The sequence below is a fragment of the Biomphalaria glabrata genome, chromosome 4 (genome assembly GCF_947242115.1).
Source record: "Biomphalaria glabrata chromosome 4, xgBioGlab47.1, whole genome shotgun sequence".
Taxonomy (NCBI): domain Eukaryota; kingdom Metazoa; phylum Mollusca; class Gastropoda; family Planorbidae; genus Biomphalaria; species Biomphalaria glabrata.
The window spans coordinates 7,878,498-7,896,640 of record NC_074714.1 but is presented as its reverse complement, the minus strand read 5'-3'; the positions used below and the strand labels follow the sequence as shown (position 1 = coordinate 7,896,640).

Sequence of the window (18,143 nt, the reverse complement as noted above, 5' to 3'; positions counted from 1 at the left end):
TTTTAATAATATATTGGCGCCTCAACCACTTTTTAAAGAGACTACATGGCTGAAAGTGACAAAAGAATCGAGTCATCTTCTTAATTCTTCTGTTTGTTTGTTTGTAAAATGTTTTACATGTTTCGAATGTTCCTTCAGCTAATCTACTTCCTAGTCCAAGCCTCAAGCAAGACGACGGGACAGGGTTTGAACCCGAGACCATCGAGACGACCGAATGACAGTCCAGCGCGCACACCGCACGACCAGGCAGCCATCCATCTATGCATTGGTACATTACTTAAATACATTTCAAATGTAGATTAATGTACCAACCTTTACAGTCATACAAGTATTCATACGCGTAACTCAGTAACAACATCTTACAACTAACTGTGTCATGGCGCAAGAAAAAAAAAGTTCTGTCATTTCAACAGTTTTTAAGATTGAGAAGTTTATCGAGAAATTTTTCCTTTTGTGATTTCAAGAGATTTTAGAAGCGTGGACTATTTATTCTAGAGGCGGAGTGATATCTGTCACACTGGCGCATGAATATTAAAAAAAGAACCCGATGTTAAAAAACAAAAAAACTATTATATGATTACGAGAGACCCCCTCAAAAAAAAAAAAAAAAAAGATACAAATAAAAATATTCTTTAGCCAAAGGAAACATTGCCAAGATCAGTCAATACCGAACTTTTGTTGATTTTAGGGATTAATAAACAGGGATTAAGTCTTAATATTCTGTTGTTGTCTTGTCTGCTATTTACTCTAGGATTCTCTAGTTGAGATTTTAGACATTAAATAAAAGCTTGCTAAGGGGACAAGACGCTCTTTGGATAGCAAGAACAGCTTGACCTACACGGAAATCTCTCCCCTAAAATGAAAGCGCCCTATTATTTACGTTCAACCAAATAGCAGCCCAAGGCGTTTAGAAAATGTGCACAGGGCTGCCAGATCCCTGGAGCCGGCTCTTATATATATCGAAAAAAAAAGAAAGAAAGAAATTGTAACGTTGATGAACGATGGAGCTAACTGTTCTTCTCTACACAGAGCCACAGCGAGCCTAGCTATTTAGAATAATATATATACCTACATATATATATATATAGGCTATCAGCATATTTGGTTTCTTTAAGGCATAAGGAATAAAATTCACCCAATCAAATGTCGACTTACATTTTCCCTGTAGACGTAAACAATGATTCCACCAATCACCATGCTCAAGAGCATCACAAACAATAACACGAAGAACTGAAAGAAATGAATACATGACATGTCAAGTATGGATGGAAACACACAAGGAATGAAAAAGGTATTAAATTATTAGGCATTAAAATAATAGACATAAAGTATCAGGACATAAAATTATAGAAATTAAGATATGGTCCTCGCAATAAATGGATAATGTAACGGTCAAAGACATTTATTGAGGTAGTCATAGTCGATATGGTAACACAGGACCCAACGCAAGCACAATTATTTATTGACATAAAATATTACAGGCACAGTAAAACAAGCTGTCGCATTCAATAAAATCATAGATTATAGACACAGTCTATTAGAGATTATAAGACACAGTCAATAGCATAAAAGACAATAGAGGTTATAGACACAGTCTATGACATCAAAGACTATGGACCCAGTCAATGACATCAGAGATTATAGACCCAGTTAATGACACTAATAATAATGAAACCAAACAAGCACAGTAAAACAAGCTGTCACATTCAATAAAATCATAGATTATAGACACAGTCAATGACATTAGAGATAATAGACACAGTTAATAACATAAAAAGACATTCGAGGTTATAGACAGTCAATGACATCAAAGACTATGGACTTAGTCAATGACAGAGATTATAGACCCAATCAATGACACTAACAATATCGAAACCAATCAGACACTAATCCATCCTTTTATTTTGGGTTCACGTGATACTCAAGTGTTTCACAAATCGTCTGCTCGCAATTCACCTCGTGATGACCTGAAAAGCATCTCACTTTTGTGACGACAGTGCTAATAGCTACTCACTATATCTTCATTGTACACTTTTCTAGAACGGCGCAGGTCAATAATGTCCAGTAGACTTCAGATACATGGCGACTGGCAACTCTGGCTAGTAATAACCTTATGGATTGACTTTAGGCATTTCTTTAGAACTATACTTTCAATATTTTTTGGCGTTTCAGTGAATTTCTTGATTACAACATGTACTCTTGGGACTCTGGCAGCACTCCATTTCAAAGTAAAACGCTGTAAGGTAGGACGTGGGATGTAGGACGTAGAATAGGAAAAGTAGGATGTAGGACGTAGAATAGGAAAAGTAGGGTGTAAGAATTGGGATGTAGGATGAAAAACTCGATAATAAGAACGTGGAATGTAGGACTTGGTAATCAGGATGTAGGATGTAGGACTCGGTATTCAGGACGTAGGATGTAGGACTTGGTCATCAGGATGTAGGATATAGGACTCGGTATTCAGGACGTAGGATGTAGGACTTGGTCACCAGGACGTGGGATGTAGGACATAGGACTCGGTAATAGAAGAAAATGTCGTCTCAATTTCAGGTCCTAGATACATTTGTAATTATAAAACAATTTTTTTTTTGAAAAACACTTTGAGTTACTTTTTACTTTTTTTATTTTTTTCTACAAAAACTATAATTAGTTGGAATGGGCTGAGAGTACTTACGTTACAGAAATTCGTATCGATTATTTGCTTAAAAAAGAAATACATTTTCAATGCTAGTCTTTATGTCTTGAAAATGTGTGTGTGTGTGAGAGAGAGAGTGCGCGCCTGTAATGTGTATGTGTAATTGGAATGTATATATGTGTGTATTTTAACTTGTGCGCGTGTTTTATTGAGATAAAAAAACAAACATATGGAAGTATTTTCTTAACGTCCGAACTTCCTTTCTTTCTAGATTTATAGATTTTTGTTTTTTTGTTATGTCTTGAAAGGGAAACACGAACAAAATAATTTCCCCAGGGATTCCCGGACTGCAGTCTGGGGGCGCCATTATTGTTCAGAATCATTGAAACGTAATAAAAGAGGAGAAGAGAAAAAAAACAAACACGATAGCCATTGATTCATCGACAACATTAACTTGATGTCATTTGTTTAGTTTTAAAGATTACACGAACATTTTTTGTTCAAACAGTAGATTTAAAAAAAAAAATTGTTTGAAATAAAATATGAAGAAAGCAAGAGTGCTGGGAGAGAGGGGGGGGGCATGGGTAATGTGCTGGGAGAGAGGGGGGGTGCATGGGTAATGTGCTGGGAGAGAGGGGGATGCATGGGTTAAGTGCTGGGAGAGAAGGGGGGGGTGCATCGGTGATCAGGTCAGAATGTTAGCAGTGCTTGCAGCAACGAAAACAACTTTGTCAGCTTTGAATACATGGACAGATCAGCTGTTGATATGGAGGGAGAAAGGTTTTTATCTTCAACTAAAATTGCTGAACATCTTACAAACGACATCGGCGTTATGATTAGCCAAACTACTAGAGATGAAATAATTCAAGTGTGAGCTAACAGCAGTTTAGAGAAGAGGGCACTTTATAGAAGAGGGCGCTTTAGGGCAGAGGGACACTTTAGAACAGAGGGCACTTTAGAACAGAGGGCACTTTAGAACAGAGGGCACTTTAGAACAGAGGGCACTTTAGAACAGAGAGGCACTTTAGAACAGAGGGCACTTTAGATCAGAGGGCATTTTTTTTAACAGAGGGCATCTTAGATCAGAGGACACTTTAGAACAGAGAGGCACTTTAGAACAGAGGGCACTCTAGAACAGAGGGCACTTTAGAACAGAGGGCACTCTAGAACAGAGGGCACTTTAGAACAGAGGGCACTTGCGAAAAAAACTTTGCGATCTTTCAGGAAGCTCAAGAATGCATTCTGAGTCTGACTGAAATTTTCAGTCATGCGACATTAGAACAGGAACCCAAGTTTATTTCTTTGGAAAGTAAAGCTCTCCTTTCAGACCTTGTGGTCAGATGATGTAAAGGGCATCTGTTTCTGTGGCCTATGGATTAAGAGGGTGTCATGTGGCCAGCACAACGACCAATTGCCTTTACTTTTCCCAACTAATGCCAGGTACCCATTAGAGCTGGGTGGACACAGAGGCGCCCAAAGATCCCGAAATTAAATATTCCAGTCTTTACCAGGATTCGAACCAGGTACCCCCGGTTCGGAAGCCAAGCGCTTTAACGATCAGCCACCGCGCCATCATTTCTTTGGAAAATGACAAACGAAATTCCGAGACCTAGCAAAACAATTTCTTAAAGGGAATTTTATAAAAAGAAGTGAATCTATAAATAGCTTTTAATAGTCATGTTCATAAATCTCCTGCGTCTGTTTTGGTTGCCGCCTGCTGCCAGGTTCTCTCTCTTCCATGTCGGTTAAAGCGAGCTAGCTCTTAAGCTGGTGTTTAAAGCGTTTTTGGTGGGCACCTCTGTAACACCGATCAACTTTCATCTCACCAAAAACAAAACAAAACAAAAAAAAAACTGTCGAAATCATGAAGATAAAGGTAAAGCTATCATAACATCCCATAGTTGTCAAAGGATACTCACAGTTCCCAGCATGCACTTGACTTCCTTGATGGCCCCGCAACATCCCAGGAAGGAGATAACGATGACCACGCCTCCTAGGACAATGAGGGACGTGGAGAAGGCGGTGTAGTAGAAAGACCCCAAGATGGTCGCTAGCTGAGCCATCTTTTCCTCGCTGTTCCTGACGTACACGCCGAAGCCCAGAAGCCCACATCCTGCAACCTGCAAGGTGAAAAGGAAAGGTCAAGGTCAATTTAAATATTATAAAATGAACATGTTCTAAGCCATTTTTTTAAAAAAAGGGGGAGTAATAGAGGATAAGTGAAAAAGAAAGAAAAGAAAGACAATCCTGGTTGTAGTTACTAGACATTCCTTCTTCTGAAAAAAGAAAAAGTAAGAGCTTCACAAATTTTATTTCTGCAAGTTTATTGAATATTCTTTTTTTTTTTAAACAGAAGTTTTAGCTAATTTTAGAAGTTTCATGGCGCACACCCGAACGGCTGACGAAGAAAAGAAATATGGAGGAGTTTCCCCGATGTGCTCGGCCTTCTTACCTCTCACCCGAGAATCTTTTGATACGAGCCATCGGTATTAGGAATGTCGCAAATTTACATCTGAATCCCATCCAGATAGAACATACGTGTACACAGGCCTCTGCAGGAGGGGGTGGGGGCTTCTATGAGTGCTAGAGTTTCAAGAATCTTCCATTCCATTCTAACCACAATTAAAAAAATATATATAAATAACATTACAGACAATAGCAATCAATAAATTACCTCCAACATAACAAACGCAATTAAAGAAAATAAAGCTTTCTCTAAGATCAACATAATTTTTTAAAAATCAATTTCAATTATATTTTGTTTGGTGTATTTTTCAACGTTTCTTAAAAATTGTATCGAAATAACAAGATTAAAAAAAAATAGACCTGTTTATTTAAAACATTCGCATAGCAACAAACAGACGTTGTATTGTACAGAGCGTCGAGTGGTCCTACTTATGTGTGTGTTAGCGTGCGAGAATTAAAAGACCTAAATTATTTCTTTTCTTCGACAGAAAGAAAAGGTCATAGATGCATCAACGGTACTATCTCTAGTCTCTGAGAACTATCCTTAGTCTGAGAACTATCATTAGTCTCTGAGAACTATCATTAGTCTCTGAGAACCATCATTAATCTCTGAGAACTATCATTAGTCTCTGAGAACTATCATTAGTCTCTGATAAAAGACATACAACAGACATGTAAGATAAGAGTCAGACATGGAGCATAAGATAAAGATAGGAAAAATAATATACAAATAAAAGGAAAGAAGAGAAAGATATAATAAGAATAAGAGAAGGTAATTTACAGATAAAAGGCAGATAGCAATAAAATACGGACGAGATAAGAATCTAGATAGGATACACCGCAGCAAAGCTACTCTGCCTCATCGTGGCGCTCCTGTGGAAACGACCATTAGAGGAAGTGGTTAGGCTAAATGGGTAGCAACACAAGACTCCCGTGGGGATGCCCACGGGTAGACGAGAATCCACCCATTGCACGGCGCCGAATTGTAAAAAAGTCCCCACAAACCTGTCACAAATCCATGCGCCGTTTCTCAAGGATAAATGGCGAGTCCCCCACGGCTAGCTTGGTATAACGAAGGAAAATGGCGGAGGCTCCCGGTGCCCTCGGCCTTCGGCCATGTTCAGTTAAGCATGAGTCCGGGGCCAAAGACATTGGGAAAAGCAATGCTTTACATAGGCATTGACTCGGGTCTCTCTCAAACAGAACTGTGTTCTCACAGGTTTTTTTTTTTTTACTGTTTGGCGTCCAAACAGGTTTTTTTTCAAACTTAGAGATCGAAGAGCCTTCCGCTCAGCTCTTGGGCGATCAACAAGATAGGATACACGATACAGATAAAGAGAATAAGTAATACAGATAAGAGACAAATACAATATAAAAAGATAAACAGAATGGAGGATCATTACAGGCAGAAAAGATAAAGATAGAAGATAAAATAAGATAAAGATAAAAGAAGATTAAAATTCAGATACAGCATTAATAGAAACTATAATACAGAGAAATGAGATTAAGATAGCAGAGGATGGTGTAAAGATAGTGTGGTCTATTCATCAACATCAAAAAAAGAAATGAACACATTATTGCTCTTTTATGTAATTATAATTATCACCACATCAGTTCGAGTTACTATGGAGGTTACAAGAGTGCTGTATTGTATTTCTCAACATATCTAGTTTCTTGTATGCCAATGTATTGTTTTACTCCACATATCTTAGCCTAAGCAAAGAAAAAAGAAACTTGCTTTGCATTGTAATCACTTACCGACCTGGGGACTTTGTCAAACAAACTTTCTATGCTTATCTTTTATTTTCTTTTACATTACCATGTCTAGAAATAGAGACCCATGGCAAACGCACACACACACACACAAATACACTCAAAAATTAACACAATTAATTAACAACACCTATTCTTCGTTTAGCTTGAAATATAACATTCAACCCAGCATGCAAGATGTACAATTTATAAAAACAAATATTGAGAAAAAAACAACAACAACAATGTAAATTATAAGATAAGAAATATTTAAGCATTATAAGATATTTGTAAATGAATTTCCGAAACCTAATTGGTTATTTGTGTTTATTGATTCATGTTTTGCTAGGTACAATAAATAATTGTGTCAAGTATCAACTTGATCGGAGAATGCGTGAGGGAGAAATAGCGTGAACAATTATCTTTTTTTTTTGTTTACGGGGACTAAACCCAACAAATTTATTTAACCATATCTGTAAATACTGAAGGGTTAGTTTCCCTTGTTGGTATCAAACAAAATAAGTAATTACCAGTATTTAATGGACAAATTGATTCCTTTTTAGCGGTCCCCGAAAGGAGGAGATGACCATTTACCATATTTTAAACAGATTTATGCAAACGGTTTTAGAGTTTTTGTCAAAAAAAAATATTTTTTTTTTACTTGTGTATTGCTAAGTCCAAATAAGTTCTGTTATACTAGCTACTACATTTACACAACAAAATTTTTTTACTTTTTTTAAGAGAAAAAATCTATTTAGTATGCATATAAGTTGGACATAATTTAAAACATCAATTAATAATAAGTTTTTCATATGATAACGTGAACTGCAGCGCATTACAGAAGTGATGAGAGACAGAACTAAATGAATAATTTTTTTTTTAAGGAAATGTTTTTTTCTTGCGGAATAAGAGGTTGTCCCTTTACAAAACAATTAGAGCAATTATATATTCATTATAAGACATTAGTTAGGCCAGGATCACATCTAACTTCACATTTACTTTCACCTATCCTTTGGTCTGTGGAACGATGGGGCACCACATAAGATCCGTCAACCTTCTATCTCCATTCTTCTCTGTCATTTGTCTTTGATAGGATTTCATTTTGATGTTCTTTCTGAAAATATTGAAACCTGCCTTTTTACCTGCCTGGGTTGACCACTTCGGGGGCCAATTTTGAGTTTGTGTCTCCACTCAAACTGTCTTTGTAACCTTGTTATTATTGTTTCATGTCTTGTTTATGACAAGGAATAACTGTGTGAAATTTCAACTTAATCCGGGAATCGGTGTCGGAAAAATAACGTGTACACATTTTTTACCAGACAGACAGAGTGAGTTAATTATTGATATAAGCTTTGTAAAAAGTTAGAATGTAAATAGAATACTGTGTGTGTGTGTGTGCTTGGATGTGTGTATGTGTGTTTGGATGTCTGTGAGTGTTGTATTTGTTATTTATCTATTGTTGACTTTAAGGTCAACATTTGTTGTTTATTAACTGGTAACTTGAACAGACATTCATTAACCATTGTGTCAAACTATGACACTTGGCATCAGAAAAAAATAGATTCTGATCGTATCAGCGTGAGAGACTCGGATGGCTAATACAATGCTGATATTTCAATGAAGACGTCAAGGGGTTTCCAGTTATTGTACGATCGCATCATCTTTAATCACATTAAGATTAATTTCTTTTTTTATAATAGCACTACCGAAATTTCGCAAATATGGATATTATATTATAAATTCATAGGCGGGTTTAGCAGTGCTAAGTTGTAACATGACCACGAATAGTTGTACAATGGGCTGACAGAGACAAAAGGATTCTCTTTATATTTGGGCCCCCCTAAGACGCGGGACTGGGTCGCTGCATCTGATTATAATAAGTTAAAAAAAAGGTAAAGACTTTGCGATCTATTAGCGCAGATGACTTACAGCACATCTGTTTCTATGGCCAACGATTAACGAGGATGGTATGTGGCCAGCACAACGACCAACGGCATTTACTTTTCCAGGTACCCGTTAGAGTCTGTGAAATCAGGGGCGTCCTAAAATTCTGTCATTCGAACTTGAGAACTCCCAAATAAGAAGCTTAGCGTCTTATCACTCGGCCACCACGCATTTTCATTCTATTTCTGCAGAGAAATAAGGGCGAGATAGAGAGTCGAATAACTTTATTGCACCCTAAGGAGTGAGAACCCTTGAAATTAAAACACCTGTAAAACCTGTATGTATTTATTTACAGATTCACATGTTCCTGTGGAGCCTGACAGAAGGCTTGTTGAGAACCAGATTACAAAATAATGAAAACAGAAAGCCATGGACGCAGGAAATGATGACGCAAATGCAAATTGTGTATTTACCTTGACTGGCGTAGAATGTAGCTATTTTAAATTATTTGTATGCAAAGGGGCAATAATCATTAACCATGGATTCCTGGAGAAACCTTATTAGCATAGATCAGAGTATATGCGGATTAGGAAATAAAAAAAACTAAGATGAAATGTATACAAAACAAATGAACAGTGTTTTAATTTTGTGCATATTTTTAGATTTGCTATTTTCTAATAGGACGTAATCATCTTCTTTTTTGAAGTAACGTCTGTATTATATAATATAAGATAAGATAGTCTTCACTAGTATTGGAGGTGTATAGTGGCAGAGTGGTATAGCGCTTGGCTTGCAAACCGAGAAGTCTCGGGTTAAAATCTCGGCGGAGACAGGGAATTTCGTATTCGTTGGGATAAGTAAAGGCGGCTGGTCGTTGTGCTGGCCACATGACATCCTCATTAGCCATAAAATAAATGATTTTTATATCATCTGCTCTATAGATTGCAAGGTCTAAAATGGATAATTTGCTATTAGTATAAAAATAATGTCAATTAGTTTCTCCATTTTGAAAATTGGGTTGGGTTAGGGTTAAGGTTAGTTAAGGTAAATAAAAGAATAAATAAACTCTTCCGTTTGTCCAATAGTAGTAAATGTATTTTTTTTAAAAAAAGAGTACTTTTAGAGAATGCAACAAAGCAGACGTCTTGTAACGGGCCCGATTTTTATCACTCAACATACTTCGACAATCACAAGGGTTTTTTATATCCTTAAAAATACACGCCTTTGTGCCCCTTATATCTGCAATCCGCTTCCCCCCCTTTCTTTACATGGTGGTGGTGCGCCCTTCAGTATAACAAGAGCCGTTCTACAATATTAGGGGAAAAGAAATGGCTGACTTCCGAAATAAAAACGGAAGCTGGATCAATTGCAGACGACTAGAAAAAGGTTTTGAAATAAACAGGAAATGAGACAGTCGGTAAGCAATGTGTAGCAGATGTAAACAATTAAACATTAAGATATTGGATAATCCGAAAGTCTAATTACTAATCTTTCACAATCCAACATCCGATAAAAATCAGATTTGTACTTCCTTCATTACGTCCTCCATATTATATCATACATTCAGAGGCGGCCTTAGCAGTGGGCGGGGCCCTGTCCAGTGTTGTAACAGGACCACGACTAGCTGTACAATGGGATGACAGAGACTTTCAATTTTAATAAATGGAGTTGGAAATAAATAAATAAATAACTACATTAAAATGAAGTTATTTGTCTGTACTGAAAAAAATGACATTTAACTCTTTCTCTCCGTAATTATTTTCAACATTCCGATGGAATTCTTCATTTTCACATTAGTATCCCCCCCCCCCCCCGACTAAGCTTGAATAGCTTTCTTGTTTGTCATCAGAAAAGTTTTATTTGGCTCAGAATTTAAGGGAATGCATGCTCTTTTTCTATAACACAAAAAGTCGAGTTTATAAAATCAAACATTAATTTAATTTAACGAGGTCAAATCAACGATGGTAGCGTCACTTAGGTGAGAAAGAGTTAAATGAATATAAAAAAATGAACCGCTGTTTGGCAGTACAGAACAGCTGAGAGAAACAGCTTGCTACTTTTCCATGGCAACGACAACCTAGGTTTTTACAGCATTGCTAGACGAAGAGGATGAACATGATTACAAATAGAGAGATTTTCTTGGGAGTAACGTTATATCACGAGGTAACCCGGGGCTCGCGAAGACCATCCTTCAGGGAACAGTCCCAGGGGCAAAAAGATGAGGCAGACCGAGAAAGTTAAGCAAAGACAGCATCAAGAAATGGGACTGACCTGTCATTGAAAGAGATTCCAGTCAAGGAAAAAGACGGAGAGGAATAGAAAAAGATGGTGAACAGATCATTGGTGGCGTCCCAACGTTCTAAAAAAGACTAAGAGATAGGTGAAGGTGAAAGTAACATTACCACCAGGTAGAATGACCCACTTTTGGCTAACAAATAACCAGCTTGTTTATAGCTATTACATAGTACGAACTACATCGCAACGTTTCTACTAGTCTGTACTCTTAATTAAAAAAACAAATCAAAATGCAGACAAAAAAGGTGAAAACACACTTCTTTTAATTAAATGTCTGATCTCAGAAAGAAAAAGAAAAAAAACACGACAGCGAGAGAAAAAAAAAAGGTTCGGAAATAAACAAGAACACAGAGCCAGGAGAGGGTGGCGCTTTATTAGTCCGGCAGAAAGAAATTAAGGATTTAGATCTTAGAAGCTGCAATTTAATTAATTTTTTTTTTAAAGAGTCAAACTAGGTGGGCGTCCCTAACGTAAACCACATAATGCATCATAATAAATATGTATTTCTAATTAATTACACTTTTTTTTTCAAAACCCTACACAACACAAACACTGGCTCGTACACACACACACACACATTTTAAAGACTATTCCTCCTTTATAAAGCTGAGGACTTTTTTAAAGATCGATTACCTAGATCGTATTGACTATTGATTGATAGATTTAAACGTATAAGCGTTGTAAAAAAATAAAAAATCTTTAACCCGCTTTAATTCCCCACCACTCCAGAAAAAAAAAGCTGGTTACGCCCATTATAAATCTACTAAGAGTATCAACAATTCAAATTGATACTGACTTGGATACATCAAAGCCAGTAGTCTCTCGACTAAAATACTGGATCTAGTAAGAGATATTGCACTAATATTGTATGAGTATTACATAACTATTTATATATTGTCACAACTTAATTGAAACTAACCATTTCTACACAAGACGGTGCGCAAAATGTTCCTAAACGTCTATTTATATATTCAACTCTTTATTGAACGCATCCAGGAATTCCCGCTGACGTGTGCTCACAATAGAGTTGAATTTTAAGATGATTATATTTTGAAAAATTATAACGATCAAACCAGATGTTTCACCGAGTGACCAATCAGATACCATGGTATTTTTTATTCGCCCCAAAGATATAGATTATCTGTTTAATTTCTAGAAAAATCGTTAAAGCCGTTTTCGAGATCCGTGAAGAGTTTTTTTTTTAATGTTCTTTTGTTAACTCTTAAACCAAAAAACCCGCAAGCCTAATTCTTTCTGGTAGCGGTGTCGATTTAGTTTAAAGTTTAATGTGCAGGTCAAGATGAGAGACGCTGGTCTATCTGGTATTCTATTCATCATGGTATAAACAAGACTCAGAAAAAGCTTGTAGTCTTGTTGGTAGTCTGTTCCTTTAGGTCTCAACAAGATTCAATCCCAATCGTACTAATGGCCGCTGCTATTGTGGAGTTGCCAGACAGTACTTGAGGTGAAAAGCTCCCGGTCCACTTCTGTCGGGAAGAATCCTTCCCAACAATCAATGGGATAAGGGGGAACGCTTTTGGCGCTCTGATTCGCTAATTGACTTTTTGGAAGGAAAATTTGCTAACAGCATTCTGTTCATTTACTTGCCAAAACAAGATTAATGATCAATCAACCACACCCACTTTAATTTCAACTTAAGATAAATGCGCGCCAAGAACTCGAAAATAAATGTACCTTGAGTGTGCATTTTGTAGAATGTATAAAGTTGAAAAGATAATATAATGGTGCTTATACTAAGCTTACAGTACCCTTGTCTCCTGGTCGCGTCATTTCCTGACATAAGTACTAGAACTAGATCAAATATGTAACATCCCAGGAGGGAGTGAATCCAATGAACTCGTACAGTGCATTTCTGCACCGAAAACACGCCAGGTAAAATACATGTCACCAGGTAAAATACTTGTCATAGCCTTTAAAAAAAAGGGCGTAGCGTACTTAGTGCCAAACTATCTTCTAACGTGTCTAGGAAGTCCTATCTCAGAGGCGTAGACAAGGAATTCATTGAACTGATGGGCTAGTGACACCGTTTCATATAGAGATTTCTATCTTTCATAAGTTATGAGATCCAAAATTTGCAATGACTAAATAAGCGAAAACTTGAACTCAAAGATTCAAACAGTTTCCCATAAATGTATTCTCTTTTCAATATTGTAAACTAACCGGATATGGCCCGCGGGCCTTAGTTTGGGTACTACTGATCTAGTGGATGGGATTTATATCTGTCAAACATGGGAAATGCTCTCGTCACATTTTTTTTTCATTTTGCGACGAAAATAAAAGAAGAGTGTCAGAGTGTGAAAAGGGGTTTACCCGTTTAGCTGACATATTCACATATAATATACAAGATTACAAAGAGAGTTTGTGTTGTCACACAAACACAGAGGCGGCCCCCGTAGGAGTCGGATCCCTGTCGGATCTGCCTATTCGCAAGGAATATTTAAGACGTGATTTTGTTTTGATAGTCAAAAGTAATAATTTTTCAAAGATTCATTTATGCCAAGTTTTATCAAGATTGGTCAAACGGTCTTGATTTCTATTCGGCATTTACATACATACGCCCTACTTTGTACTGGATAGTATAGATATTATTAATAAATCATGGTTATTGGCAGTGGCGTAGCTACCAATGTGCGGGTGGTGCGGGCCGCACAGGGCACCAAGTGGAGAGGGGCACCAAGATTCCCCCAGTGTGTATTAATTTCCTATTTCCGTGAGCTTTTCAGTAAAAACGACTAATTGTATGGACACGAACAAACTTAAACTACTGTAAGCTATAGAACAGTTTGACTCTAATTTACTAGATTTATTTCGGACACACGGTACATGTTGTCGCCCCTTTTATAGCGCCCATAGGCTGTAAGTACCGCCCTCTCCCTCTTTAAATGTAAAGGGGCCTCGTTTGTTAAGATTTCAGAAGCGTTTGTTGGGCTTGTCCGAAAGGTGCCACAAATGAACCTTAGTGCCTGTGATTGTACTCGGTCGAGTGATTCGAGGGCAGTTTTACTAGCTTATACTTGAGCTGTACTCAATGTGTGATCTGACTGCCCCTAAGTACAATGTGCGTAGCATGTAAGCTTTGGCACCCCACTTTGTGCTGGCCAGCTTTCTTAGTAACACTAACTTCTCCGAGGCTTTTCTTTCAACTTCCTGGACGTGCTGGAGCATTGACAACTTTCTATCCAGGGTCACCCCTAGATATTTTGGCGTGTTTTCACGTTGGAGTCGCAGCCCACTAAGTTGAAGCTCGAATGGAGCCTTAAGAATGTCGATCCATAGGCTGAACAGGGACCAGGTCATTTTGGCAATGTTTATCTGAATCTGTCATTTGTCGCAATACGAGGAGATGGTTTGGAGGTCTGCTTGTAATGACGCCTGTATTTGGTAGGCTTTCTTGCCGGTTGACCAGAGGACAATGTCATCCGCATAAAGCAGTTTCTTTGACCTCAGTGAGGTGCGTTTCTTAAATTTCTTAAGTCTAAAGAAGCATCGAGACAATTTCAAGTCACATCATTGCCAGAGTCCACCGACTATAGGCGAGCTGTTAATGGGTATGAATTAACTGAACAATTAAAAGCAACAAAGCAAGATGAGACGGTTATCATTGAATTCAGAAAAAAAGGATGAGGCCGACATCGTGAAAAGAAGAAAATACTTCAATACCGCAGGTTCTAGAGACTAAAGGACAGCACACAAGCATGTCCTCAAAAATTCATACTGAAGAAGCTGAACCATCAGACAGTGTAAACAATACAGAAAGCAGGATAATAAACTCTAGACTGAACGACATTGGAGATTGGCCTGATGTCATCACAGGTAATATTCGCATACACCTTTTCACTCAAGGATCTGAAACAGTTCAGCGTATGGACAGTCAATTCAGAGAGGCGTATAGACATCAAGAATCAGCAAAAGGAAAGGCTAGAAAGCTTTCAAAGGCTTGGTTTTTCCGGCAAATGTCAAACGGCGAGAAAGTTCTTAGAAAGTGGATGTGTTATTCGCCAAAAAAAAAATTATTATTTTGCTTCCCCTGCATGCTCTTCTCAACAAGATCAAGTACCAAATCTTCATTTAAATCCAAAGATGGATTCAATGAGTGGTGGAGGTTATCCCCGAAAATAGAAAAACATGAGACCAGCAGAGCTCACATTCAGTCATCGCTTGCTTGGAGGGAACTTGAAGTTTGCCTGAGAGTAGGGAACAATATTGACAACAAGGCCCAAGATTTGATTATACAAGAGACGAAAACCTGGAGAGTTAGTAAAATTACTATCAAAGTACGATCCACTCTTGAGGGAGCATGTGCTTCGAACTAAGCTTTGTTCCATATCGAATATATACATGTCTCCACAAATACAAAATGAATGTATTACAATATTGGGGGATCACGCTAAAAAAACAAATCATACAGCAAGTAAAACAAGCCAAATATTTCTCTATTAAATTTGACAGTACACCTGAAATCTCAAAGCTGGATCAAATTTCCCAAATTTTACGGTATGTTGTCATGGAGAATGACAAGGTGCAGGTTCATGAGTCTTTTGTTGACTTCATCGACATAAAGGCTATGATAATGCTGCGGTCATGAAAGGTCATTAAGGTCATGAAAGAATTAACAACATTTGATTAATGAATAGGCCTACATATTATTTTGAAAAAAAAGTAAGGTTTTGCAATGTTATTAATTAGTTAGTTGTTTTGTGTTTTTATTTTTTTTTGGGGGGGGGGGGGCATCAAGATGAGGTACCGCACCAGGCATCATATACACTAGCTACGCCACTGGTTATTGGTCTAGCCAGCGTTGCCTATTATAAAGCAAAGGCAACTTTAAGAAGCCCTAGATGGCTTCTATAAATCATCCTGGTCTCAGAGCCATAAAAAAGTGTAATGAAAACCACTGTTTTTTAAAATGGATTTTAGTTGATTGTCAAAGAGGCTTATTCCGCCATACTTATTTGGAAAATGTGCCCTATTTACCTCAAACCAGGTCATTACGGAGAGAACGGAAAGAAATCTGGCTACACTTCTGCTCGCATTCATCTCGTCCTGGGCATTTTTTGCCTCTCTATTCCTCTGTAGGAGGTGGAATTGGAATCAACACTTCTGTTTACCAACACCAAGCTAATTAATTAAGTACAAGGGTCAGGTCTACACAAGAAAAAAAAAGTGTGTTTTTTTTTTCTGGGGAGGCTACGCGAGATTAAGAGCTGGCGCTGGTATTTTTTTAGTGACCAGTCGCACTTATTACGTAGGGTCTAAATACGGACTTAATACGACTTTGGGGCATCAAAAGTTTCCCGGATTGTTTCCCCCATTCCCCCCCCGGGGAGAGTCAATATCGGCACCCTGCCCCAGCTACATCACGGTCTGGGGCTCCAGGAGGGATCACAGACTGACCGCAAGTACACTTAGAGTCCCTCTTCCATTTCAATTCGATTTGTGGACGGTGAGGACTGTGTTGGTCTCTCATTGATTACCGCCCCTGGATCTAATCAGTTCCGTTCGTGACCCAGCAAGGGAAGGAATAGAGGCCTGGAGTCTTGTCCCTTTCTTTTGTATGCATTGATAGTCTACAAATGGAACATCAACTTATTAAATCCTCTTGCCTAAACGATATTATACTAATATGTACCGTCTGACTATGTCGTTTATTGTGATCATGTTATTGATCTACTTGAATTCTACTTTTCTAATGCTCTTCCACACACACAAAACTGCTTTGGTAACTTAAGGAGATCGATCTGAAACGTTTTCGACCTAACAATTAAACGAGTAGCTTTTTTTTTTTATCAAAATAATGAAAAGTTCTCGACATAATCTTCTTTTAGATCTATGCACTTTTCTCAACGATGCAACCACATTTCCAATCACCGCCAAGTTGGGTCACTTGACAAGTCCACGTGTCCAGAAAAGGACGAAAAAAAGAGGACAAAGTCTCTAAAAAGAGGACAAAGCCTTAGAAAGAGAACAAAGCCTTAAAAAAGAGGACAAAGCCTTAAAAAAGAGGACAAAGCCTTAAAAAAGAGGACAAAGCTTTAGAAAAGAGAAGTAAACAAGAAAAGAGAAACGATTTAAAAAAAAAACTAATTTTATAATGATTTGTAGACTGTATAACTAGTGTTTAAGTTTGAGATGAAGCGACTTTTCTCAATATTGCAACATCTGCACTAACATTACATTTTAAGCTCAAGCACGACATCTTCAGATGGAACTTAGTCTAAAGAGTCAAGAATGCTTTTCATAGACTCAATAAGAGCCTATATACGTTCTTTCAGAGATAGGGTAATGCCAGGAAATGCAAAAAGCAAAATAAAGCGCCAGACCCTTAGGCTCACCTCTCCGTAATAAGTGTATTATAAATAGCTTTGAATTTATATATACTAGCTATTTTAACCCGGATTTCTCCGGGGTTGTTTTTTTTTTTAGTTCTTTTTTTTTCGGCTTTGTTCCTTTTTTTTTTTTTTTGTAGTTCTGTTTTTTTTTTGTTTTGTGATATAACATAAGGCATATATACTGTTTTAATTGTTAAAATCTATGTCAAGATGCCTCATTGAAAAAAAATCTAGTAAACTCTCCTGTTGTTGGGTAACTTTACATATCCTAAGATCACCGCTATTATCTAAGGAACATTCATGCCAAGTTTGGTTAAACGCATTTGACTTCTATAAACGTCATACATAAATACATGCATACATATATACATACTCCTTACATTGTAATGTTTATATTAGATGCTCATGAACAAGTTTGTTAATAAATTAGTCATCTTTCTTCTATTTAAAATCAGTTCGCTTGTTTAATTAAGAAGGTTTAAAGAAGTGAATTCGATTGACTGATTAAATGGTATCGCAGTAAACAGCAGGGTGAAAGCCAGACATTTTCACCTTTTAGACCAATGCCTGTCTTACGGTGGATAATGACCAGTTAGAAGACGACATGTCCTTCTTTTGAAGGAAGTCTGGTAACCTAGCTCTAATCTGTTCAAGTAGTAGGACTATACAACGTTGAACTCCCAACTAAATGTTGTTTTGAGAACAGAAATGTTCATCTAATGAAGATGCCATCACTTTAATAAGCAACTGATTTAGAAGAA

At 37.4% G+C, this 18,143-nt stretch overlaps 1 protein-coding gene across 6 annotated transcripts in view; it reads right to left on the bottom strand.

The window, feature by feature from the left end:
• The window catches only part of LOC106056526 (tetraspanin-9-like), a 172,848-nt gene that overhangs the window by 21,160 nt on the left and 133,545 nt on the right, over nt 1-18,143 (bottom strand). For all 6 annotated transcript variants that reach the window (XM_056026049.1, XM_056026050.1, XM_056026046.1 and 3 more), the window contains 2 exons: nt 4,555-4,755; nt 1,156-1,230 (listed from right to left, as the gene is read on the bottom strand). In XM_056026049.1, the coding sequence (XP_055882024.1) occupies nt 1,156-1,230; nt 4,555-4,755 (276 nt within the window). The remainder of the gene's footprint in view (nt 1-1,155; nt 1,231-4,554; nt 4,756-18,143) is intronic.